The sequence below is a fragment of the Halictus rubicundus genome, chromosome 15 (assembly GCF_050948215.1).
Source record: "Halictus rubicundus isolate RS-2024b chromosome 15, iyHalRubi1_principal, whole genome shotgun sequence".
Classification (NCBI taxonomy): Eukaryota; Metazoa; Arthropoda; class Insecta; order Hymenoptera; family Halictidae; genus Halictus; species Halictus rubicundus.
The window spans coordinates 459415-480690 of NC_135163.1; the positions used below are offsets into that span (position 1 = coordinate 459415).

General features: G+C 37.9%; 1 protein-coding gene across 2 annotated transcripts in view; it reads left to right on the forward strand.

Annotated features, from left to right (window-relative positions):
- LOC143361850 (multiple PDZ domain protein) overlaps positions 1-15925 on the forward strand; it is a 183889-nt gene extending 167964 nt beyond the window's left edge. For both annotated transcript variants that reach the window (XM_076801544.1, XM_076801545.1), the window contains 11 exons: positions 405-499; positions 582-648; positions 1559-1609; positions 1685-1786; positions 1902-1973; positions 3960-4083; positions 4184-4341; positions 4423-4578; positions 4674-4808; positions 8103-8276; positions 11130-15925. In XM_076801544.1, the coding sequence (XP_076657659.1) occupies positions 405-499; positions 582-648; positions 1559-1609; positions 1685-1786; positions 1902-1973; positions 3960-4083; positions 4184-4341; positions 4423-4578; positions 4674-4808; positions 8103-8273 (1131 nt within the window). In that variant the 3' untranslated portion in view covers positions 8274-8276; positions 11130-15925. The remainder of the gene's footprint in view (positions 1-404; positions 500-581; positions 649-1558; positions 1610-1684; positions 1787-1901; positions 1974-3959; positions 4084-4183; positions 4342-4422; positions 4579-4673; positions 4809-8102; positions 8277-11129) is intronic.
- Positions 15926-21276: the final 5351 nt, after the last annotated feature.

A 21276-nucleotide genomic window follows, 5' to 3' on the forward strand; every position in this document is an offset into this window, starting at 1 on the left:
CCTCGATATTGATTCGAGAACTCTGAGGCTGTTGAAATTATTCATAAACTCGTCTTCGCCCGTCTGACCTTATAAACTACATCGGCCTCGTCTCTTGCGTTCGTTATATTTAATGACGTATTGTATTTCAGTGCTTTATCGCTAAATAGCTATGTGACACACTTTTGACATACCTTGTTCAAGTTCTATAAAACTATTAATCACACAGTTCTCAGAACAATAATATAATACAATAATATAACGAAATTTTGAACGAACGGTTTGTGCCGAATAATTTTATAATTTAAGATATAGTGAAACTAATTAAAAAACATGAGTGGTCGGATAATGTTGCGACGAGTTTTGCTTTACAAAGAGCTTATGTATTTTATGTGTTCATTTATTTAAAGCGCTCGTATTTTTAGGTGAACGGATGCGTTCTCCAAGGAAGATGTCACCTGAACGCATCCGCTATGATCAAGGGAATGGCTGGTACTTGTTTCAAGATTGTTGTTTTACGGTAAAGTATACAGTTATGATTACCGGATTTTTGTTTACAGAAATCGAGATTTATTTAATCATACGCAATGATGTACTCACAGGAGGTCGACAGCCATTGACGACATTGCTGTGAAACCGATCACCCAGTTCCCTCCTACCCTGGATGACGTGAGTGTTAATTAACCGATTTTACTTGCATGCTTTCAATCATTATCTGTATTCACTGATCCTTTGTACAAGTCTAACATCGTGAAATTCAGTCGACATAGTCGAAGTAGTAAAGTCTGCAACAAAAAATAATAGCAATGAGGTCAAATTAGTTGCTCTTTTAGATGTTTTGTTTAAGAATACTGTAACCTAAAATATTTCTTTATTAACATTGATGGTTACCGTACTATTTTATAAATACACTAGGTTTTCGTGAATACACTTAATTATTATTAGCTTATTAGTTTAAAACACTATTACTGTGTATACACTCTTGAATTGAGTTACATTAGCAGTATTGAAATGACTAAGAATGATAAGAATGATAAACTTTACTTCGGGAAATCAGAAATATTTAACATTTTTTTATATATTCATCTAGATTTTTACGAGAAAATGCCAAAAATTCAGGCTTTAACGTTAGGAATTCACTGGTTCAATAGTTATGCGTGTTTAATGTACTCATATATCGTGCAATGAGCGTCCAATTGAACTACTTATCTCCTAAGATTAAAACTTGGATTTTCGGTATTTGCTCGCCAAAATTTAGAAGATTACATTTAAAAAAGTTAAAAATTTCCGGTTTTCTGAGATAAAGTTTAACCATGATATGAATCGAATGATAAAAAAATCAATGTTTAAAGAACCGTAACTTTATGCATACTCTTCAATTGAGTCACATTAGCAGCATTGAAATGGTAACAGCTTTTTATGAACGACGATTTTTTAAATTTTGTTCTCCTTCTCCATCTCAGTGGGTCCCTCCGTTTATAAATTCTTTTTTGTTTTTTCTTAATTACTGATCGTTTCCTAATTTGACATTAACAATTGATTCGTCCACTAACAAATCATGAATTGTCGTGTGTTACAGTCAGAAATGTTCAGCGCGTACAAAGGAGTACGCAACATGCCCGTGAAGAAGGCAAGTATAAACTTTTACATGGTAACAACAATCCCGCGCGATCTGTCATTATTACATGCAAGTTCTCCGTTTCAGGGTCAATACGGGCTAGGTATAATGATTATAGAAGGAAAGCACGCGGAAGTCGGTCAAGGTATATTCATCTCCGACATACAAGAAGGCAGTGCCGCGGAACAGGTAATTGTTCTGCCGACAACACAATTGTCCCCGCGTGTCCCGAGTACTAATTAAAAGCGACACACAATGCGCATATTTTCTAAACGCATAATCGCCTTTGTTTGCATTTTCGTAGGCTGGCTTGCAAGTGGGCGACTTGATCTTGGCTGTTAATTTGGACTGCCTGTTGGGATCGACTTACGACGAGGTATTGAACAACTACTATCGTTGCGAAAGACTACGTAAAACCGTGTAATTTATTCTTGCGAATCTGCGAAAAGTATCATACTTTATGTGTTTATTTCTCTGAGAAATTTACTTGTGAACAAATGTGAAGCTTTCAATTTATAAAATTCATTATGCTTTAACTAAAAAGTTACACAAATGTTCTTTTCTAGAGATCTTCTATGTATTTATAACAAAAATGGATTGATCAATTACAAAGCTGTAAAGACATCAGAAAAATTGAAGGCTTAACTTCACCTTGGCAACCCAGTTTTTTACTTCTTACTATACAGGGTGTCCCACATAAATGGGAACACCTAAATATCTTTTGTATTTACAGCACTATCAGAAAACTTCAGAGGACAAAGTGACACTATTGCAGGGGGCAATATAATGGTGAAGAAAAATTTTTTTATGTCGTGTTTTTTAATGAAATTTCAAGGTCACCGATATTTTTTTAAATGGAATGGTAAATTTTTTTTACGATAGCATGATAGGCAATAAAATACTGAATTTAGTGGATACCACCTTTTTGACCTTGAAATGACCTTGAGCAAGAATAATCATGTTGAAGCGGATGAAACGTGGAAGTTTAAAACTTACGTGTTTCAGCAAAGATTGCGCGTTGTTTACGTCGGGTTGACCTTTACATATCATAATAAATGTTCGAAATGTTGACCATCCTCATTTATGCAATGTTGCAATGTTGCAATGTTGTAAACTCAAGTGATATGGTGAAACTTTTCTATTTACAGTATTCGTGAAATACTACTTCTGCTAATACCGGACTCTTGTTCGAGTTGTCGCAAACTTACATGTGGATCATTAGATACTGCAGCTAGGATATTAATTCTATTTTCTTCGTGAGTTACAAATTTTTGTTTATTACGATTTTTAGAACTTACACTACCGGTATTTTTAAATTGTTTTACCACGACGGAAAATGCGTGTAACCAAGGACAAATACGATTCACACATTTATCACGATACAAACGTACTGCTTGCCTCAAAGATTGGTGGCTTTTGCCATAAGTGAAAACCATATCGATTCGTTCCTGTACAGTATAACGCATTGTTATCACTTTCACGTTTCGAACTCGAACAATGCAGAAGGAACAACGTACTTATTCTAACCGATTAACCTTCTGTCAATGATCTCAATGATACATACTCTAACATAAACATACGCTGTTTACTATGAAAACTATTTCGAACATTTATTATGATATGTAAAGGTCAACCCGACGTAAACAACGCGCAATCTTTGCTGAAACACGTAAGTTTTAAACTTCCACGTTTCATCCGCTTCAACATGATTATTCTTGCTCAAGGTCATTTCAAGGTCAAAAAGGTGGTATCCACTAAACTCAGTTTTTTATTGCCTATCACGCTATCGTAAAAAAGACACTATTCCATTAAATAAAACATCGGTGACCTTGAAATTTCATTAAAAAACACGACATAAAAAATTTTTTTTCTTCACCATTATATTGCCCCCTGCAATAGTGTCACTTTGTCCTCTGAAGTTTTCTGATAGGACTGTAAATACGAAAGATATTTAGGTGTTCCCATTTATGTGGAACACCCTGTATAATCCGTGTTATCCTAACACGCATAACTTTTAAACCAGTGAATTCCTCGCCTTAAAACTTCGATTTTCGGCATTTTCTCTTCAAGATGTACGGGTTTATATAGTAAAAAGTTAAAAATTTCTGGGTTGCCAAGGCGAAGTTTAACCGAATTGAATGATGTTGTCATATTGTTTTGGACTTATTAAAGTGATTAAAAGAGGAAATACTTGGAAGTAAGGAGAAGAAAACAAGAGATACACAATCTAGCCATAACATTGTAAACAATTAAATATTTCAAACATTGTGTGGAATAAATGAGTCACTCGTATATCAATGAGCCACGTGCCGATTTTTTGACTATAATAAACTAACATGTTGTCATTTGTTTCAATCCGCAGGCTACAAGCCTATTGAAAAAAGCAGAAGGTGTCGTGACGCTTACGGTGTGCAATCCAAATCAAAGTAAAGTAGCAAAGGACGAAGAGGACAGAGCAAAAGGCATAGTTCCTGCAGCTGAACCAGGTATATAGTATAGCTTAATAACTATACTAAAATCACTGAATTCCATTTTAAATATTGTATTATGAGATTCTGAAACACGACAATGGTGTCATTGTTCCAGAGAAACCGAAGGAACCGGAGAAACCGAAGGAACCTGAACCGCCGCAAGATCCGAAGGACTGCAAGATCGCAGTGGGAAGAGACACAACGATAGAGTTCCAGAAAGAAAAAGATAAAGGCATTGGCTTCACTATAGCCGGTGGCTCGGACACTCCATGTGTAAGACAAGATTATGTTTCAAATTAACGGAAAAATGTGTAATTTGAAAAAGTATCATACGATAATACAATTCGATTACAGAAAGGTGTGTTCATCATCGAAGTGTTTCCTGACGGTGCAGCCGGCAAAGATGGCCGCCTGCAGTCCGGTGACCAAATACTCGACATGTGCGGAAACAGTTTCAAAGAGATCGAGCATGACAAAGCTCACGCAACTGTGCTGAAAGTTTCGGGCACTGTAAGAAATTCTTTCCTTTCCTTCTCTTGTTACATTGTAATTGAACTGCCAACTATCTCGTATTATAATTTCCCCCGATTAATTCGAATCCGTAGATCACGATGATAGTCCACCGGCGCGAGAAGCCAGAAGAAGAAATCGAGGTCGAGTTGCAGAAGAAATCCGGCAAAGGAGCTGGCCTCTGTTTAACGGGATACAAGAGCGGCAAAGGGGCATATGTGTCAGACTTGGTCAGCCATAATTTCTTATTTACAATCTTAATTATACTGTAAAGTACATTTTATCGAATAACGCTGAAATCTCTCCTAAAACGTTTAAACTTTTTAAAACTGTTCAATAGAAAAACGATTTACCGTTGAGGAGAGGACTCTGGGCGATACAAACATCCATTTTCGTATCTGAAACTAAAGATTTCAGGATCAAATTTGTTTTTTAACCCTCGGACTCCTGCGAGTTCTAGGCCTATGCCGGAGTCATTTGTGACCCACATCGATATTTCACTACAGTTTTCTTACGATATAAGGCGATGGTTCTGGGCCTGTTTCCGTCGTATTTCGGATGAAAAAGAAGAAGAGGGAATAGCAATTGCCTTATTTCGAAATAAAAAGCGTCGTTTTATATCGGAGTAAAATTCTACATATTGACTGTCGCTCGAGCTTATTCCCACCGCGACGAGCCACGAATGACTATGACATAGCATACGGAGCATCTGTACTGACTTAAATTACTGCAAAAATTTTACCATTTGCATACTCGACGATTTTACATTAAAACAATCAATTTATGTTTACACGTGTTACGAGCCGAGGGCCAGGGCAGTTAACGCGTAGACTGACGTTTGTTGCTTACACAAGGATAGGTTGTCGTGGACTAGTCGATGCCTGTTTCATCACCGATTTGCCCACTAAAATAGGAGTAGTGAACTAGTCGATGCCTGTTTCATCACCGATTTGCTCACTACTATAGGATAGGTAAGCGGAAGGTATGAGGACTTCCCATATGGCCGACTACCTCGTAACGTTTAAATATTATTGATACGCCTCGAGCGGTAAAGGTATATCGATGTGGGAAATATTAGTTACTGGAAATCAAAAGGATGTAGAAATGAATTGAACGTAGCGGTTATACAGGGTGGCCCACATAACTCTGAACAGCTCAATATCTCGAAAACTATGCCATCGATTTTAAAGTTCTTAGTCTTAAATTGCATGGAACTGAAGGGCCTTTCTGACTACATAAACGTGAAGTGGCCTCCCTTCCCCTTTAACGGGGGAGGGGAGGTACATTTGTAATTTTAAATGGAACCCCCTATAAAATGTTACATATTTAGATTCTACCGGAAAAAACAAGTCAATTTTGTCTGAAACATTTTTTTGTCAGATACTTCCATGATGAGATATAACAGTTTGAAGTTTCGAGTTGTAGGTACTTGAAGCGCTCGGAAATAGCGTTATGGAATTATACGCGCTTGAGTCCTTTGCTTATTCATGAAGAAACACAAACAATAATATTTACAATTCTTGAGTTTGACTCACTTATCTATGAAAACGTTTTCAGTTTAGAGCTGTTATTCAAGCAGTAACATTGTGATTATGGCTACTTTTGACACAGAAGTGAATATGTTATTAACGTTAGGTGTTTTTTGAACGTTATGGGATCAAAAAATGTCATGCAACATTTCATAATTTAGAAAAGCGGCTTCGCGAGCACGGTGAATTGTGTAAAAAAACTCGCAATAAACCTAAAGCTGTCACTAATGAAAATAATAGTGCCAGTATTCTTGCTGCAATTACATTAAATCCTCATATTAGTCAACGTACACTTTGCACAAACATCACATATTAGTCGTTCATCAATTCAACGAATTTTGAAACGGCAAAAATATCATCCATATCACATGGTTTTATCCCAAGAGCTTTCGATAGCAGATTACGATCACCGCGTGAGATTTTGTGAGTGGCTGCAGGGTGTTGTGGAAAATGACTTTTTGTGCAAAATACTTTTTTCCGATGAGGCCACTTTTATGAATTCAGGGCATGTAAATAGACATAATCTGCATTATTGGGCCGTGGAAAACCCAAATTGGATGCGATGTGTTCCCTTTCAACATCGATGGTCTTTAAATGTTTGGTGTGGCCTAATAGGAGATTTTGTGATTGGACCTTATTTTTTTCAAGAAACTGTAACATCTGCAAGTTATTCTGATTTCTTAAAAAGTCATTTGACTGCGCTTTTGGAAGATGTGCCACTCCACGTTAGAAGAGAAATGTGGTTCCAACAAGACGGCGCTCCTCCACATTTTGCAATCATCACCAGGCAATTTTTGAACGAAAAATTTGGGAACAAATGGATGGATGGATGGAGTCGTGGGGGACCTCGTCAATGGCCTCCTCGATCCCCCGATCTAACACCATTAGATTTTTTCTTATGGGGATATGTAAAGGACAAAGTTATGTTTGAACCACCGACGACAAAAGAGGATATGAAACAAAGAATACGTGACGCTTGCGCTTCAGTGACTCCCGAAATGTTAAAAAATGTTAGATCAACTTTGATGTTTCGAGTAAATAAATGTTTACAAGCCCGTGGTGGACATTTTGAACATTTAATTTAAAGTACATTTTATTTCTTCACGAATAAGCAAAGGACTCAAGCGCGTATAATTCCATAACGCTATTTCCGAGCGCTTCAAGTACCTACAACTCGAAACTTCAAACTGTTATATCTCATCATGGAAGTATCTGACAAAAAAATGTTTCAGACAAAATTGACTTGTTTTTTCCGGTAGAATCTAAATATGTAACATTTTATAGGGGGTTCCATTTAAAATTACAGAGGTACCTCCCCTCCCCCGCTAAAGGGGAAGGGAGACCACTTCACGTTTATGTAGTCAGAAAGGCCCTTCAGTTCCATGCAATTTAAGGCTAAGAACTTTAAAATCGATGGCATAGTTTTCGAGATATTGAGCTGTTCAGAGTTATGTGGGCCACCCTGTAGAATTGATTCGAAAGGGACTATGAACCCGATCTCACGACGCGTATCGCTCGGTTTTCAGTTTCAATTTTGTTTAAGAAGAAGCCAGTGGAGGTATGGAAAAATCTGGAAGACATCCCTCCAAACTTTCCCATATGCGTGTACTTTCCCCTAATGGCGTAATTTTTTAATCATGGCATATGGCCCGGATCTCCTGCAGGGAAAAAACATGTGGTTTCAAGAAGGGAGTAAGAGACTCACGTAAACAGAGTCTCCGTACGTAACACACGAAAGCCCAGCTACATTGAATTTTTATTGTTTCTGTACGAAGCATCGATGTTTGAAAATTACGAGTGTACATTTACCAGCACCGTATACAACATTGTTCATCACGCATGGTTAAAAAATGAATTTCTCGTCATCTAATAATTCGATCAGCCACATACGAAAATTCTGTTTTGTCGTCGAAGCGAGAATCGAAGGATCATTTTCGTCGAGCATAAAATGTTTCGTGAGATCATATGACACGTGCAACTCGTTTGTTTTTACAGTTGCCCGGCGGCAGCGCTCTGGAAAGTGGTAAAATTTGCAAAGGCGATCGAGTCGTTGCTGTGGGAGGCACCGACGTTCGAGAGGCCCCAGTCGAGGACATCGCGGTACACGTGAAAGTTTCTAACCCGGTGCAATTGAAACTAGCCAGGTTTAAGTCCGCCAAGCAATGACAGGTAATCATCTCGTGAACATATGAAGACCACTTTTACTGAATGGATCAGGAAAAATATGGATTTCGTGACTTTTACCTGGTTCCATTTATGAGAAAGTTCTCTAATAAACTGCTTGCTGTTAATTTTGTTAAAGTTAAGATTGATACTTCTCAGTTTCTACTGTCAACATTTCTTAATTTTTCTTTATACTGTCTACATCAATCAGAATTGAGCCTTTCATCCCCTGCACTATGATTTGTTTTACAGGTACAGTTGTTAAATCTTTGTCGTTCATAATTTCCTAGAAGAAGAAATTTTATATTTTTTGTATACTTAGGATAAGCGATCCGATTACTGTGGGGGTACCAATTACTGTGCCTATATTAATTATACTTATTTTTAAATCGTAATGATTATTAAAAATGAGGTATTACATTTTTTTTATTAAAATCAGATAATATACAGGGTGCCTCACATAACTCGAGCATCTAAAATATCTCGCTTGCTTTTTATGATACGAAAAAATTGCAGAGGAAAACATTAGTTGGTTCAGAGGGGCAAATATTATGATAGGCAAACAAAGTGAAAGCTTATGTTTTTTGAGATTTCAAGGTCATCGAACTTTTTTTTAAATGGAATGAAATAGTTTCAATCCATTCAAGACGGATCCAACGACCTGTAATATTATGACTTTCACGTGACCTTGAGTTTGTTATCACCAACGATTCCACACTATACATTTACACTCCATGGACGCTGGTGTACAACTTGTCGAAGTCATTTCGGGTTTTCAGTGCATCAATAATGCATATTATGTGTATTCAGTTGTCCATGCTTAGAAAAAGTAGCTTTGTCGATAAAGAGAATGTGATAAAAGAAATGTTTATTTCTGCAATGTCCACGTACAAAAAGTAACAGGATTCTCAAAGTCGTTGCCATGAAGCTCCTGATGTAAGGAAATATGGTATGGATGAAAATGACGTTGCAATATTGGGGACACACTTGCTTTGGAAATGCTTAAAGAACGTCCAATTTTTCGGCAACTTGTAGTAGGATCAACATTGACTGTAACCAATACAAAAGCATCGGCACCTTCTTCAGTAGCAGGCTTTGATCGTTTTCTGTTCAGTCATTCAATACTCCCTGTTTTACAAAACAATTGAACTATGCGGTCAAAACTTTGTCGAGAAGGATGATTTACCTCACCATAAACTAAATCATTTCTATCCTTTCTGCATCACTGTACACCATCGTTTCAGAGAAGTAACGTTATCTTTCACAATCGAATAAATCCCGATGAATTACTTAAACCTACTGATTAGAGTCACCGAAAGGAGAAGAATTCGTATCAGTGCTTACAATTTATTTTAAGCGTGTTTACGGTCATTAGTCAAGGTTCAAAAACATTTCTTGAAACCTTAGAGGGTTCATGTCATCATTATTTCACTATTTACGTCAAGTGTCCCACTTTTATGAATTTTTTGTACTCAAGGACACGTGAAGGTCATAATATCACAGGCCGTTGGTTTCGTCTTGACCTCGGCTATCATATAGCGATAATGAAAGTATATCATTCCATTTAAAAAAACTTCGATGATCTTGAAATCTCAAAAATATATAACCTTGAACAAATTTTTTTGCCCATCATAATATTTGCCCCTCTAAGCCAACTAATGTTTTCCTCTCAAATTTTTTTCTATCATAAAAAACACGCGAGGTAATGTAGATGTTCGAGATAGGTGAGAGACCCTGTATACCGGGTGAACCACAAATCGTGACCAGTAGAGATTACTCTGTTATTAGCAGTCCGATCGAAAATGTTTTTACCAGATACAGCATGATTTCAAGAGAATTTTTTGTCAACTACTTTTTTCATGATTTTTCAAGGTCATTTTCAATTTATTGACAATATATACCTGTAATTTTTTACGCCTATCTGTTAGAGGATTTCAAGATGAATTCGGTAAGTATCATAACACAACTTTTACCTTAACTTAAGCGATGTTCATAATGGTGTCCGTCAGCTGCAATGACGAATAAAAGAGTGTTTAGCACTTTCTATGACCTCTGCACTGATAGGTGAACATGCTTCTACAATTCCCTATCGCATATCTTCCGGCGTTGGAGGACTGCTAATAACGGAGTAATCTCTGCTGGTCACGATTCAGTTGCATATCTCTTTTTTAATATTCATTATTAAAATGCTTTAAAAATAAGTATAATTAATATAGGCACAGTAATTCGTACCCACACAGTAATTGGGCACCTTACCTTATACGTTCTCCCATGGCTACATATTGGCAACAACAATATGGAATTTTATTATTTTCGTTTTATAGTCCAAGGGATCAATCAATCTGTTTATTCGAGTTATTATTGTGACACAGAGCGTCAAATATAAAATAGTATAATTACTAAGAAAATTAACCCATTGTTCTCTGCTGTTTCCATTGCGAAGACATGCATACTGTAATACTGAATAGTAATAGTGACAATATAATTTTTCTATGCCTTAGAATAAAGCAAATCAATGAATAGAGTGATAAATATTTTCAATCTGCTCAGAATAAAATTCTTGGTTTTCGAGAGCTTCGCACTTGAGGTTTCTGATGGCATTAAATGTCATAAAATGTTGTATTAAAAACGTACCTCCATGAAATATTAGAATAATTTAGCAAAGCGAAGTCATGGACCGACTTTTTTGCTACGTTCTAAAATAAATTAAATAACAGTGTGCATAAATGAATTTGACCAGTTTCGTGTGAACAACGAGGCCATGGATATCGCACGTTTGTGACAATGGTAGTGAACTGTGATTTTTTATTTAAAATCGTATTCAAGTTCTGATGGACGTTTTCGTTGGTCGTTTTGCAGGGTTCTGCAGGCGGAACTCTGAACACAAACCTTTGAAAGAGGATTCCCCGCAGACATCGCGGACTTTAGTGTGATATAACTGACTATACCAAAGTAACTATAGCTCTAAGTACCGTTTTACTATAAGCATCGTAATTCTATTTAAGAAGAGCGAGAGAGAGAGAGAGAGCGAGCGAGAGAGAGAGAGAGAGAGAGAGAGAGAGAGAGAGAGAGTGAGAAGCAAAATCGCGACCTGAGGCGATGGTGTCGACGAAACCTCGTTTACGTCGACGCGATTTAAGCCTCGTTTTCATCGCGTGACGGTGTTCGAAATTTTTCACGCAGCGCGGAACACCATGAAACGCGATCCGAGGCAAGTGGTCAAACTTGCGGACAAACGGTTGAAAGAACAATACGATTTTATAGATACCCGGCGAGCAGCCGTTGCTAACTGTAACACGCGATTTATCGGTGACGCTTAACGTCGACACTTGTAAAGATTCCGTCTGCCATTGATGAACATCCGGCAAGTAGTCGATAACGATACGTTACACGCATATTCTTTAGCGACGACAGAGTATTTATGCAGTTCTAGAGTAACTATGATATCGTAATAGCTGCGAAGGCGGCAAATTTTGTGGGCCGGAGTCGAGGGGGGACAGAAAGAGTTCCACGAAAAGGACATCGAAACTCGCAGAAATAACGAAATTCGATGAAGAAGAAAGAGTCGAACAAAAGAAAGAGCTGAGATTTTCTGGAGTGGAGTGAGGGAGGTGGGGGGTCTCTCTTCTCCTCTCGAGGCCGGCACACGGTGTCTTCATACGAATAGAGAGAGATCTTGCTTATACCGTTTCGTATTACTTACGTTTTAAGTTAGGCGACGTTTTATTGTTAGTGACACTAGGGGTCGCGCAGTTCTACCATCCGTGACTATCACGATAAAATTCTAACTCTCCTCGGGATCGACGTTTCAAAAACCTACAGATCCGAGGGACTATCCGTAGGCGAGGCGTCATTTTCAAGCTACCGAGCGCGTTTGTAGAAGAGAAATCCCAGGTGAACGGGATCGCTTGACGCCTGGTTCCACCTTTTCGGCGCGGAACGGTGACGGACAGCTGACTTTGATCGTTCGAGAATCCCCTTTGAGACCTCGCGAATCCGTGGATCCCAGCCTCTGTTTGCCCCGGTCAGCCGTCGAAGATTGTGTTTCTGCTATTTTTTCGGTTCTTCAGAGTGAACGCGTTCCGCAAAGGTTGATCCATGCTCTCCTATTTTCTAACAACGTTCGCGAAACGCGAACGGTAGCAATCCCCCAAAAAAGAAAGAAAAACGAGAAAGAAAAGCTATATGTCCTCCCCGCTGAATTACGCTCGAGCATTAACTTCTTTTCTGTCGCGTGTCGTTCGGCGTACAAGCGAAAGCGCACCCCGTTGGAAGCTGCAGCGGACGCAGACGATTAGTAAAGGATACACTTGAAAATCTTTTATAAGAAACGCGATTTTATAAGATTTTATAGAGCACGAAAGGACGTTGAATTTTCACGATGAGGATCGCGTGTCGCGGCTTCCGCTGCACGTAGGAAAATAGAGAAAGCGCACGGTAACCTTTTCAATGATTATATTCACCTCGAGGGACCAAAAAGGAGCAAACAAAAAAAAAAGAAAAATAAAAAAACAGCATCGTGTCGAGGTACCCCGTAAATCGTTGAAGTTGAACGGATTCGGAGTTTCAAGGGAATCCGGATGTCCAGCGCCGCGCCGGAACGGTGGAAGTGTCGAGTGATCGTGCTTCGACGAAAGTAATCGTTCGCATAAAGACTTGTTATACACTCTAGACTGGCTTGTTGATCGCGTGTAGTTCAATTTATCCTATTATCCTAGTCCTTAGCGTAGATACTCGATCGGGAGAAACAGCTTTCTCAGGAGAGCCTGAGAAAGAACGTTGCGTGGGCGGCGATAGAAACGTTCGCGTAGTTGCACGCAGAAAAGAGACACGTTTATTTGAACGAAGGGTATCCCCTAGCGCTCGCACCGGCAAACAGCGCTCGCGGTTGCCCCTGGGGGCAACGCTCCGGAGCTAACGACGGCCGAGAGCGAAACAGAGAACAGTAGAAGACTGTAGGATAAAATTATAAGCAGACTGTGGATTTTTATGCAAAATAAAAATAATTAACAATTTTATCAAGATGCAGCCAATATAATTGTGTTTTTTAAATCGTCTGATATTTTCACTGTGTTACCTACTCATTTTTCACATAAATGCATAAAATCGACAGTCTAATTATAAGCTATACAGATATATATGTATATACATTTCGTATTTTTAAAGGCAGGAAACGTACACTTGATGCACTCTGAGCATTGCATGTGATCTCCAGAGTAAACCAAGAAAATGATAAATTTTTATATAATTTTTATATAATTTAATCTTTTTAATTTTTAACTTTTTATCATTTTTATATTAATTTTTATATATTTTTATACAATTTTGTATAATCTTGTAAAATCTAAAATTTTCCTTGTTATAAACAATTTCGCGACAAGTTTCTTTTGCAAATATTTTGCACACCTGAATCATTATTTTGTTTAAACCCTGTACAAACGTTTCTCCTTTTTTAATAACTATTTCAAAAAACATATGTATGTATACGGTAAAATCCAGCATAATAATGGTAAGACCGATATACAGGGTGTTCCAAAAATGTTGTACTTCCTTGAAAGGAGTGATACCTGAGGTCGATCGAAGTAACTTTTTCCTTCGCGAAAATATTCTCGCTTATCTTATGGAAACACAATGTGAAATATTACGGAAGTAATTTATTGTGTCTTCTTTTGATTCTATTACATCTGGTAAGCATTCCTGGATTATTTCATATAATTTGTTCGTTACTTTTGGCTTAAGTGTTTCTAATTTTGATTTGCACAATCTTCTAAATCGTTGACACTATTATATTTTTCCCCGTTCGCGTAAACTTGTCGCAATTTTGTCCAGACATTTTCGATAAAGCTTAGGTCGTCTGGCATTAGTTCATTTATGCAATTCTCTCCATCACTTTTTTGTTGCGTATCATAAAATTCTGAAACATTACTCTGGAGACGGTAAACGAAATACATGTTGTATAAAGTGTACAATTTCTACCTGTAAATGTACGAGATGTATAAATATGTAAAGTGTAATTATTAATTTGTACAGCGATCTGTCTCGGCTCCTTCTGCGCAGAGCGCGCTAATTAGGTGTGCCATCGTTGCATCCGATCTCGATGGATCCGCCCCGTTGCTCCCTGGGGCAATCTCTGCCCGTGCCTGCTCTAGTAACTTTCACGACTAGATCGCGGATTTTATGCATTTATAGTATTTTTACCGTTTAAAAATCGGCGCAGGAAAATGTTCGTAAAATTCAAAGTTCAGAGTATGATAGGGTAAAGCAATTCTGTCTGTTTTCTGTAAATTAGATCATTAAACTTTACATTTGCATACAGATCCGCAGTCTAGTCACGGCGCTTCACGCTCGAGCTTATCGAGTTTTCGCTTGAAGTCGTATCGTAGACACAATGACGTCCTGATCGACGCGTGATCACGCACCAAGCATCGAAATCACTGAAATCGTCGAGCCCGGTGATTGGTCGCGTTCCAGCTTGCGATTGGTATGACATAGGACCTTACTTGCTTCGAAAGCACGCGAAAGTATAGTGTTACTTCGGCGTGAAAGCTCGGCCAGGGCGATTCAGTTTGATTCGGAACGGACGGAGCGCAAGAAACTTTATTTTCCCTGATAAATAACGCGGAACTATATGCATCTCCGTAACGCCGCGACGAACTTTTTCACTTTGAAATCCTCCCGACGCTAATCACTTATCGTTAGACTACAGATTTTTATGCAAAATATAAATTGTTTGAATCACCGTATCTAGCCGTGAAAAATAATAAAAACAAGTTGTAGCAGTTTATTTTCCATGCGAGCACGAACAGAGTTTCGTTTAATTTCAGTTTCTTTGAATTCACGCGCGCGTAAAATTTTACACGTGGGTCAGCGATCGAGCGTGGTTTTATCCGTTCCACGATCAAAATAGATCGCCCTGGGGATCTAGCGGCCGACAAACTGCACTGTGAAAGCTAGTCATTCGTTGTTCGTTGCTTTTGATTTCGATACACAACATCGAATTCGAGCCGAATCCACGTGGAAGCGAGCCAACGAAATAGCTAGCTATCAGCGAACAAAACCATTCGGAGACGTGTTCACGTCTCGCGTATTTATATACATATACCTGTATACATATTTACAAAACGCTTTGTTATCGAACACACTCCCATACACACGTACACGAGTCGAAGTCAAAGGTAATTCGCAGGAAAAACGGACTCCATTATTGCACCTGCCTTTGCGATCGTTCTGTTCGCGATATATGATCTAGCCGATCGAGATTCAGACCACGAAACAAAGGAACTTATTGCAGGGATGGTTGTCCGAAATTTTTGTTTATACACGGTGATGCATTCATTTAACGACTTACACCCGATTCTGTTTCATGCTATAGGCAGAACCGGGAAAAAACAACGGTCAAAATAATACAATGCTTGGAGTAAGGAAAATGTTTATTTCATAGATGAGAACACACTGCGAAATAAGTTATTTTCAGGAAAATTGTATCGGAATCGATAACTAAATTTTTAATGCGATTTATTACGTAGTTTTATACGTTGTTGTAGTCCTCATCTTGGGAACTGCGTAAAATGTAGATTTAGATTTATCGATTGGAATGGCGACGCCTTTGTTTCAATGTAAATCCTAGGTGAATAAAAATGTTTTACGAAATTCGATTCGGATGGAAATTTCTTCGTCGGTCGGGCCGTATTACGAATACATTGTCGTATATCATGTAAGAATAAAAGTGGGACGATTCTTTGTTAATTTGTTAAATGAGTGATTTCCAATTTCAACTTACCAATTCGATAAAGTAAAGTGTACAAATGTGAAATTGTACAGGAAATTCGAGAATGGAAAATGTTAGGTATGTTTTGTGCAACAGGCTTCCCGTGTTCAGACGATTTTTTATCCCGGCCTGTTTGGTCGGTCCCGGACTCGATCGGCTAAATGATAGTGTTATCGGACGTGCAGTACAGTAGGGGATGGTTCGATTGTAAAATGGCAAGGAGAGACGGGGGATGCGTGGAATTTATTCGTCGTTGAGTAGCGTTTAGACGAGAAATTTTAGAGCGTTTTGCAACTTAACGAATAGAGGAGTTCTGCTACTCCAAACGCCTTCGAAATTCGGGGAGCAATACCAATCGAGCCACTTTTACAGTCAACGACTTAAATTATTCTTATTATTAGTACCGTCATTATTATTGACATATTTCACCATTATTCCGATGATCGTTATTATTCTAATTCTCGTTATCACTGGTCATTGTAGCGCGGCACCGTCGATGACACGACGTGAAAACTCTGATTATAGAGCGCGGAAATATACAGATTGAGATCTATTAAAAGCATTACATTGCAAAGTGGCAGTATCAAGTCGTTGTTGATCTGTTGACAGTGCCCACCCCTTCCTAATCCGATTCAACTAGCAGGTAAGTGACCTAAAATCGCCAGTAATTTCATACATTGCACCATTACCGCTACTTTTGCACGGCGAAAGAATATTTTGATATTTTCCTGGAATTCGAACTGTTTTTTTTTTTATTCGATCACTTTTTCGGATTTATGTCAACGATTCCGTAGAACAGAGCTGTTCAGCGTTTGCTCGTACGGGCCGCGATTTTCCTGCCCTGGGCATACACAGGCGGGCACGAAGCCACGCCCCTGCGGGCAAGGTGCATGTATTTGTCGCACGCATTGTCACGGCTACGGCTGTGCTACTGCCTACCCCCACTCCGCCAAGTCACTTGTGTCAAGACTTGTAGTCACGTGACGCGTTCTGTCTCTGCCGTGTCTGTGTCACAGTGTCACGTGACTAACCCGGTACTGGCAGAGAGAGGATAACTTTTTCCCCTCAATTCGTGCTCCCTCCCCTCATCTGGCGACTATGTGACCACGGGCATCGGTGGGCGCCCTTGCCCGCTAGTAGGCACGTTGAGCAGTTCTACTGTAGATGGTTGATTTGTTGAGACACTTCGTATGTTGCGATCTTACGGCGAGTTTCTTCGTCAGGTATGAATGATGCTTCTCGGGGAAACAGGTGTTCGCTCGAAAGTGTCGGAAGACGGCCGAATCAGATGTCGCCGTTCATTTTGCTATTGGAGGTCCATTTCGCCGGTGCTCTTCTTTCTCGCTCGTGCGCGCGGCTTCTAAGTGGACCGAAGAAATCGTTTATTGGCCTCGGAAGTGGGTTACCGGCACGGGGCTTCGTAAACTGCGCGGATTAATTAACCATAAAAAAAAAGCGAACGCGTAACAATCGTTATGCATACAAAGCGCCGTTGTATTTGGTGACGGGCTTTATGCATGTTAATCAGTCCCGCGAATTTGGAGTCATCTCTGCGTCCGTATTCCGGACAGTATTTTGTCACTCGGTTCGTTCCATACAAGAGCGACCTTGTCCGTGAAATTAGTATTCGAGAATCGTTTCCTGAGTGTTATTTCCTTAAAAAAAGCCGTGTCATCGTTAAGATCTTACATTCCAGAACATAATTCTAACAATATTTGATGGTTTGCACCAGAAATCTCGAACAGGATTAAACGAAAAATAGGCCAGGTGGCTAATGAATGAACATCAATTTCTAATGAATGGACAGAGGAGTCTCAGTAAATGAATTACACAAACAAAATTATCATAGGACCGTAAACTATCTCAAAACACAAATTGTTGAGCTCACGATAAAACAATATTTACTTTAAATATGTGAGATATCGGACGAACAATTGCTACCTAATTAATGCAATGCCGAATAGGTTATAAAAAAGAAGAATTACTGAATAAATTTCACGCATGAGGGGGGCATCATAAATGTTATTTCTTCGTTTAATACTGGACAGGTCACTCTATGTTCTGATTCATTCTAATCATCATAAAAATTTGGTTACATTATTATCGCCTACGGTTCATTAATGTTATGGTGCATGAAATATTAATTGGAATTTATGTATACGATTGGACACAGATGAAATAATAACTGTTGCGATAAACGTTGACTTGTTAGTTTCTGTTTCCATAAACGCAATGATGTAAATTTAATGCCTACTTTTTACAGTTTTACTCTAAAATATATTAATAAATGTCTTTAAGTACAAGAAATGCTGATTTTCTATTAAGTATAGCTACCTTATATTTTATATTAGTATACTTTATTATTGTTCTCTAAGAGGTGCAATTCTATAAATAGCTTACAGTTAGTATAGATATTATGGTATAGAATAAAGATGGCAATATTAATATATTGGGTTGTCCGGAAAGTTCGTGCCGATTTTTAAGGGAAACTCAAACGCAGTATATTTAAATTTATTATAAGTGCCATTTTCTTCCATAATCTTTCTTCATCTTTCACGCAACTTGTGTTTTTCGGCGAAAAACTTTTAAATATGATTTTTTATGTCGACCAAAGAGTTAAAGTTATTGCCATTATGGGAATTTTGTATTGACTTAAAGAGATGAAAATCTGAGGGTGTAATGTCTGGTTATTAGGGTGAACGGAGTAGCACATCTCAACCAAGCTCTAACAGGTTTTGGAAGAAAAAAGCACCAAATGCCTATAAATTCACTCTGTTTCCTTCCATATTTAAGAGCGTATAAAACTAGCAAAAATTAATGTATCCTAATCAAACTTTTTTCTAAAAATGCCTGAAGGATCACCTTTTTAGACTATGTATACATACCATTTGTTTTCAATCATTCTGACATATTCGGACCTATCCTAACGCCACCTACAGAGAAACGGCACGAACTTTCCGGACAACCCAATACATGAAAAATGGAGAATGAGAAATACTTTCTGTATTGCCAAAGAACCATCTTGTAACGAATCGATGATCTGCTATACAATAAAATTCTTGTTCTATTGAGAGTTAACATGAGATTTATAAATAATTTTTGTATTTGAACATTCTACAATTTACAGCTACGATTGCAGCCTATTGCGTTTTCCTCTTGTATAACTGCTACAACTGTTTTTATCCTTGCATTCTTCTCTTATGTAACCTTCTCTTTCTAATTTTTTAATCGTGAGACGTTCGCGAATCTAGTCTTTCTTTTTTGCCACTCACTGTATCATCTGGGAGATCGTTTCCGTATGCTGTAACATTTTTTTGTTTCATTCGTTATCCTTAGCCATTATTGCTTTATTTAGCAAAGACAGTAAAACATTATTCTTTGTTTCGAATTGCTCAAAAGCTTTCTACTAATTATATGCTTTCTATCAGGAGTTCTACGAACCATATGTATTTCATAATTACACATCCGTTCTTGAAATGTATACGAAATTTTAATAAAATCCCATCCGATCATTTCAAATATCATTAATTGCATAAAAATTATTTTGAAAAGGCATTCCTTACCAATAAGGGAATGAGATTTCAATCTTACGTCACAGACAATACAAAAATAATATCGCACACTTGAAAAATACAGATGTTCGAATATTTTTTCTTTTTTGTATTTTTAACGTTGCTTTAACGGTAGAGGTAATTAGCAACCTAATATTATTTTCATAGAAATGAGTGTTATGTTCTCGGCGCACAGTAATTACGATGCGATTCCAAATATAGCACGAACAACACCGCAAACGGAAATAGAGGAAAAGAACGTGAAAACAGTTCGCATCACGATATTGCACACAGCATTTCATCTTTTCAGCGTTGAACAGGAAAAATTAGGTCGACGGTAAATAAATGATCGAATCGACCACGCGCAAATCTTTCTTCAGCTTCGAAACGCATCTTAGCGAAACGTGTTTCTCTTTTTACCATTCGCTGCCGTCATCCCGAGAATTACCTCTTCATCTAACCGAGTCGGTTTCCGTCGACACGCAATTTATTCGCGTCCGGGGATCGTTCGAAATTTCGAAACCGGCGACGATTCCGTGTCGAAACAGGACGCTGCGGATCGGTCGCCGCACTGCGGTGAATTTACGTCCGAAACACAGTAAAAAAAAATAATACTGTTCTCTGAAACATCCCAACAATGAGACACTCTTTTACGCCAAGTTAAAAATTCAGGGCATCATTTAGTATCTTCTTTATTTTCTTCCATTGTTAAGGACGCACTATGGGGTATTTTATCCTAAAATGCTGTAAAAAGTCTGTTTCATAGACATCCTCCAAATACGAAAACAGTTCATACAGACAGTTATTTTAATCCTGCGAGCATAATGTGTTATAATCTTTATCACATTTGTTAATTACTAACTCGCCTGCACGGATGTAAAGAAGTCAATCTTAAAATTACTGAAAACTAAGATTATTATTATAATATTATATATAATATTATTAAAGAAACGATAAGACATGCACGTGATGCAGGGATACGAAGATTGCAACTTTCCATTGACGCAAACGGTCACCAATTCGATCATCTCCTGTAAGATAATAAAGTTTATTTTACTACCATATTTGACCTTGCATGACCTTCAATGATAACTCGCTGAATTCGTCTCAACACTGGCTATCACATGGCGATAAAAAAAAACATAGCATTCCTTTTAATTAAATAGAGTTGACCTTGAAATCTCCTCTATGCCTCCACCCACGCAGAAAATGTTTGTGTCACAATATGTCCCCCTCTATACCGTGTAAGTTTTCTATATAACATTTTTTCATATTATTACAAATAACGGCAATATTCGAACTGGACATAGTTATTGCCCCACCCTGTATATTCAGTAACTCCCAAAAATATTCGGACACTAGCTATAACTAACTTTACGACTTGATAATTCGTTTGTTGATAAAGCAATCGTCCTGGGAATTGTTTCTAGCAATAAAACATCTGTTAATGTTGATAAACATAAATAATTTATTTGAAAAATATACATACATTTCATAATAAAAATTAGTAAAAGAAATAATGTACCATTTGTGGCTCACAAAAATATTCGGACAATATTAATTTTTCTATTTAGATAATGTAATTTAGCATAACAAAATTTGTTTCATACTTCGTGGCATAACCATTTTGTTTAAGAACATGTCTTAACCTGTTTGTCATATTATTTGTAATTTTTTAAAAATATTC